The following is a 6,526-nucleotide window of genomic DNA, read 5'->3' as shown; positions in this document are numbered from 1 at the left end:
GACTTCCGGAATTAAGATACGGAAGTTAATTTCCGACAACTATCACAACTTATCAGTTTCCTCGGCACTTGGCTATTGTACAAAGCCATCAAGCACTATACCATAGAGATCAAATCAAGAGCTATGTTCCTGCACTTGCTTCTGCAAATCCCACAACTTTGCACCTCTTCGCGCTCTCCTCTTTTTCATGTTCCTCTCTACTGTTCCCGTTCTCTTGCGCCACACAAACACACTTATGGATTATACAACTCTAGATCTAGATTGGACTTGCATTGAGAAGTTTTGAAAAAAGGAAAAAATGTGAAGCCAATGGAGGCAGGAGGAACATTTTTAAAAGAAGAGTTAGTACAATAAACATCAAATTTCAATTGTTAATTTATTATAATGGTTCAATCAGCTGTAGGCATACAATTTAAACTTTTTATTACAATGGCACTCAACTGGCTTGGGGAGATTGTGAATTCCTGGTTCTGGTCTTTGATTTATTTTTTGAGACTTGAAAGGATTTGGATTGGGGATTGTTTGTGGTGGCTGATGAGGTGGGTAGAGATAATGATAATTAGTAGTAGCAATTAGCAAAAGAAAAATCCGGGAACGATATTATCGTTGGAGGATTTTAATTTTTTTAGAACATTTTCTTAAAATTGCACCAAACACTAGAAAATGAAGGGAAAATTAGATATTTTCCAGGAAAGAATTTTCATTGAAAATGTTTTCTTAGAGAAAATATTCTACATTGAAACAAACAGACCCTTAAGGGCTTCTCGTCCAAATTATTCACAACTACAATCGAAAAGCCTATCAACGACCTTTTCAGTTTTATTGCTGATCTTTCAAATCAATGGCACTGAAGAATCGTCCTCAAAAAAAGGGATAATTTCAGAAACCTCCCTTGAGGTTTCTAGTAATTTTCGACAGCTCCCCTCATGTTTTAAAAATTACACATACCTTAACATAGGTTTGGGTTTCACCTTGATGATATAAAACCAAAAAAGTATATGAATGCCCAAAATTGCCCTCATCTAAATTTCCTTAATATGAATAATCATTAAAACTTTTTAAAAGTCTATAATACATTTGTATACTAGCAAAATTATGAGTTTTATTAGTTACTCAATGTCTTGATATTTTTTATCTCCATGGTTTTTTACATCCACCTAAAGTTTCAAACTCTTATCACTTCTTTTTCTTCTGAACAAACTCTGTTTTAGATGTCAAAATCCATCTTCGTAATTCTTACCTTCACAATCTTTACCTCTCTTAGCTTTCTTTCATATATTGCCTACTAAATCGAGTCATAAAACTCACAATCCTTATCTTTTTTTCCACTCAAAAGGCCAAGCCCTCAGTTACCAAAATTATTCTAACCTACTCTCAACATTTGGATTGGTCATTCTAAATCAATCCACATTTTTTTCTTTGAATTGACACAATTTTATTGAGAACAAGTTTGATGTCTATTAAGAAGAACCAGGCAAAATATCAAAAAAGTGCAAGTTTTGGGTAGTAGTTTTAGTACAGTTTATCAAATTATACTTTTCCGTAATTCAGTAATTTTTTTGTGCTCAATAATATGAACAATTGGGTTGTTGGCAGTGATGATTGCTTCCATCATCATCAATAACAGCAACATATTTGAGTGATAGAAGGAAGGAAACATCTATCTTGATTAGCATATTTATGTGATACAAGATTACAATTTAATGGCTATGGTTAAAATAGTTTGGCCATAATATATGGTTTGGTCAAGAAGAATTGTTTTCCTTTTTTCATTTTCCTTTTTTTTGTTATCTTTTCCCTTTTTTTTTATCAATGGCTTATCTTTTGAAAAATTATGAAGGTTATTATAGTCATTGTCTATCATGAAGGCATGTAAGTATAATATTGAAAAGTTCAAGGGAACTCAGTGAAATTGTCAGAAACCTCAGGGGAGGTTTCTGAAATTATCCCTAAAAAATATCGTGTAAAATTAATTGCAAATAGCAAAATCCCATTAGTTTTGGATATTTTAATTTGCTCTCTTCAATTCTTCGTTTGGTTTTAATCTTCCCTGACCTCTTCAAATATCCTATGCTTCTTCTGGACTCCAGAAGCTATGTTGGTAATCATATTCATTCATAGTATATTTCGAATTAGCATACAAAAGTGTACATCCGGCCCCAAAGTCTTTGTTAACTTCAGAACAAAGATTTCTGTTTAGTATTAGCTTTAATCACTGTGAGATTTCTGTAAGCATGATTTTGGAGATTGAATGGGAATCCTAAGATTGCACGAGATTTTTTTTTTCCCCAAAACTTTTTGTGAACGAGTAAATTATGCTAGCAAAGTGACACGTCATTTAATCTTTAGGTGTAAAATGTCTGAACCAATGGCTCAAATGATATGTACTTAATCAATTTCGACATGTATGATGGTGCGAATATAAGTCCAATCCAATTTTTGGAATTTGCCTAGGAGTAGGACTTATAATCCAAAATTTGTTCTTCCACTACAGCCACTCGAGTCAAAATAATCGGCCAGGCCCTACAGATATTGTTTCCAATGTGTGGCTTTGATTCATTTACTGAGGAAGCATTGGCCACCGACACAAACTGAAATTTCAAGGATCATCAGAACAGAAGCAGAATTCTGCTGATCCTTTTCGACTTAATCAAGTAGGCATATATATAGCCAATTGTAGCAGCAACAACAAATTCTGCTTTCTTGATTTGGCCCTTTCTCCAATTTTCGAGAAGCATGTAATGGCGTTTATTCTGGATCTTACATTTTCCTCTCTTCTTCCCGTGGCTTTGCTACTTCTAACCCTTTTTATATGGTTCTATGCTTCTTCTAAACCCCAACAAAGGCTACCACCTTCTCCATCAAAGTTTCCAGTTGTTGGAAATCTTTTCCAACTCGGGTTATATCCTCACCGCAAACTTCAATCATTATCAAGAAAATATGGTTCCCTCATGCTGGTTCATTTTGGTAGCAAGCCCGTGGTTGTTGCCTCTTCAGCTGATGCAGCTTGTGAAATCATGAGAACCCATGATTTAGTCTTTGCTAACAGGCCTAAAACAAGCATGAATGATAGGCTTCTATATGGCAGCAAGGATATCGCATTCTCACCTTACGGTGAGTATTGGAGGCAAGTGAGAAGTATTTGTGTGCTTCAGCTTCTAAGTCATAAGAGGGTTCAATCATTTCGAAATGTAAGAGAGGAAGAGACTTCACTTATGGTTGAAAAAATTAGAAATTTTTCAGCTTCTTCGCCACCTTTATCAGCCATAAACTTGAGTGATCTTCTTATGACACTCACAAATGATGTGATTTGTAGGGTGGCCTTGGGGAGGAAGTACAGTGATAGGGAAGATGGAAGCAAAAGTATGCAAATCATGAAGGAATTTATTGAGTTGTTAGGTACTATTGATATAGGAGATTTTGTTCCATGGCTTGGATGGTTGAGACATCTTAATGATTTGGATGATAAAGTGGACAAAGTTGTTAAGCAACTTGATGAATTTCTGGAGGGTGTCATTAAGGAGCACAAAGATATGAAAAATGGAAAGGCTAACACTGATGATAGTATAGAGGGAAAAGGCTCAGATTTGGTGGATATCTTGCTTGAAATTCAGGGGGAAAAGTCGACAGGCTTTATACTCGAACTTGACAGTCTCAAAGCAATCATTTTGGTAAGAAATCTTGTTTATAGGTACTCCAACCATAAACTCATTAGGCTATCCTACCGTACTCGCTTAATGCCATCTCTCTTTTCTTGAAAATCTTTTTGTGTATAGCTGATCTAAACTTGGAATACCTTCATTTTATTATTCAATTTGCATTAAATTTTAAAGATTTTTCTAATGGTTGTCCAGTGAGTATTGATTTAATACATTTAAATTACAAATAATTTATCATGTGAATTTACACAATCACAATTATTGCATATTTTTGCATTTAGACACTTTTTCAAATTAACTACACTTTTTAAAAAGAACTAATACTTGAACCCCCTCTTAATGAGCACCAATTATTCAAACTAGTTTTTGGACAAAATACAATTTGCCCCTATCTGGTATAGTTATTTTTCACATAACTCCCTATAGTTTTAAAAGTTATATATAACTCTTTTCATAATTTTGATTAAATTTTCAAAGTGAAAGAAATTACCATTCATAACGGAACCTATGAAAATATCAAAATTAGCCTCATTTAAAAACTAAAATGGTTGAAATGATCAAAATATAGAAACATAATATGCAGGATACTTTAACCCCATATAATTTTATGTTTTATTATATAACCCCATTATACTTTAGTGCTTTAATATATAACCCCCTTATGGATTTCAAAATATATGCATAACCCTTATGTGGTTAATAAATAATTTTTAACTTTACATTGGAGTATTTTTTATATTTTAGTTGATTCCGTTATGGATTACAAATTCCGTCACTTTGACATTTTAGTCCAAATCATGAGGGGGGTTATGTATAGTTTTCGAAATTATAGGGGAGTTATATAAAAAAGTACTAAATCACAGGGAGTTAAAGTGTAATTTGTGTCTAATTTTTTAAATGAATAAAGGTTAGTTTGGATGGCGATGGTTTTCACAAATTTAATCTTGAAAATACGTTCTCCAATTATTTTCTATCTCACACATACATGTTAGAAGCCAGTACAATAACAATAATGTGTAGTTGAACACACTTTTGAAAATAAGTGTAAATTTATTGCCAAGCAGATGGGTCTGCTAAAGAATTTTCAATGAATTACTTTCCTCTCTACTGGTTTGCATGTTGGACGGTTTTTCATAGTAATTCATTCCACGGATAAGTACATTTGGATAAAGGATCATAGGCATTAACAAGTATAGCTTTTCCTACAGAAATTTCAACCATGAAGGTTTTTAGCTTGTTCGAAGGTAGAACAAAATTATACTATTTGATGAACTGTGTATACAACTAAAATTCAGTATGCAGTATGTATTATGCACCACTTATTTGTATATTAGCGGGCTGAGGAATATTACATACTTCAGCTTTAACACATCAATTGATACAATGCCAAACCAAACTGTTTTATCTGTATTTAATGATGTTCACCATTGATGAGCTAAACTTCTTACAAATGTTTTCCTCATATTAGTTTCTCAACTTTCAATGAGATTTTCTTTTTCAATTAAGCAACATCTGTTTTTCTTCTTCACTTTCTATGATTAGGACATGTTCGCTGCTGGGACTGATACAACACACACAGTTATGGAATGGGCAATGACCGAACTCTTGAGGCACCCAAAAATCTTGGAGAAATTGCAGACTGAGGTGAGACAAGTAGCTCAAGGAAAACCAGAAATCACTGAGGATGATCTAGACAAAATGGACTACTTAAAAGCAGTGATCAAGGAGACTTTACGACTTCATACGCCAATCCCACTACTCGTTCCTCGAGAATCAACACAACACGTTAAACTTATGGGGTATGATATACCGGCAGGGACACGAGTAATGGTGAACGCTTGGGCGATTGCACGAGATCCATCGCTTTGGAATCAGCCTGAAGAATTTCAGCCAGAGAGGTTCTTGAACAGTACAATCGATTTTCGAGGTTTTAACTTTGAGTTAATTCCATTTGGAGCTGGAAGAAGGGGTTGCCCGGGTACTACCTTTGCTGTGGCCGTTAACGAGCTTGCATTAGCAAAATTGGTACACAAGTTTGATTTTGCATTGCCTGATGGAGTTGAACCAAAGGATTTGGACATGTCTGAATCCACTGGTCTCACTATCCATAGAAAAAATCCTCTGTTTGCAGTAGCTATTCCACATTCTGGTTAGACACCCTCTTTACCTATCCTTTCCAGTATAAATATGGACCTTATACTGATTTATTCAGTAAAGATCCAGCCAGTGGATATCTAATATTGATGTTTGGTATATTAATTTATCCTTAGGTACCACAATAAATTTCTGTTATTTGCTCTTTGCTCCCACCTCCCCCCTGTAACTAGTTTTATTGAGGAGGCATGAAGCATTGATTGTATACACCAATTAGCATTATCCTCAGTTGTGGTAGCACAATTAACAAAGCAATGCTTATCAGAATGTTATCTGCTGATGATAATGGTAATAGTCGAATGATATTCTACCTTTAATTGCAGAAAAAAAGAGATTTGATCTGCATCGATATGCAAAGCATGCAATTGAAAATTTGAAATAGTCAATCAACTTGGAGTTTTGAGCTTTGACCTTTGAAGCTTAAACCTCCCCCACGATCACATGGAAGGAAGGACAAAATATTAAATTACTTGGTGAGAAATGGCATTAAGCCAAATTCATTTTAGCTTCTGTATATCTTTTTGAATTATAACTTAATATTAATAGTTTGAGTTGTATATTCTTTCGGATGATAGTTCATGTCACGCCCCGAGCCCGCACGTGCCCGTCACATGACATCCGCCGTATTCTCAAATCCCGCTCAAGAATACAAGGCATCATTTAACTAGTCTAAACTTCAAAAGTACGAAATAATATAACTAAAATAAAGTGTG

The 6,526-nt window shown here is 34.4% G+C and overlaps 1 protein-coding gene across 1 annotated transcript; it reads left to right on the top strand.

Annotated features, from left to right (window-relative positions):
- Positions 1-2,561: 2,561 nt before the first annotated feature.
- On the top strand, positions 2,562-6,130 carry LOC113751554 (cytochrome P450 71A3-like). The gene is made up of 2 exons (XM_027295605.1): positions 2,562-3,671; positions 5,202-6,130. Exons 1-2 carry the CDS (start codon positions 2,742-2,744, stop codon positions 5,811-5,813), a joined length of 1,542 nt encoding a protein of 513 aa, XP_027151406.1. The 5' UTR covers positions 2,562-2,741; the 3' UTR covers positions 5,814-6,130.
- The last annotated feature ends 396 nt before the right edge of the window (positions 6,131-6,526 follow it).

This window comes from Coffea eugenioides, chromosome 11 (assembly GCF_003713205.1).
Source record: "Coffea eugenioides isolate CCC68of chromosome 11, Ceug_1.0, whole genome shotgun sequence".
Lineage (NCBI taxonomy): Eukaryota > Viridiplantae > Streptophyta > Magnoliopsida > Gentianales > Rubiaceae > Coffea > Coffea eugenioides.
The sequence above is the reverse complement of the archived record's forward strand: the minus strand, read 5'-3'. Positions and strand labels throughout refer to the sequence as shown.

What these genes read in the sequence shown, in the direction of transcription:
- LOC113751554 (XM_027295605.1), top strand. Translation starts at nt 2,742, where the DNA reads ATGGCGTTTATTCTGGATCTTACATTTTCCTCTCTTCTTCCCGTGGCT. An exon ending in GTCTCAAAGCAATCATTTTG is followed by an intron (nt 3,672 to 5,201) that starts GTAAGAAATCTT and finishes TTCTATGATTAG; the next exon opens with GACATGTTCGCTGCTGGGAC.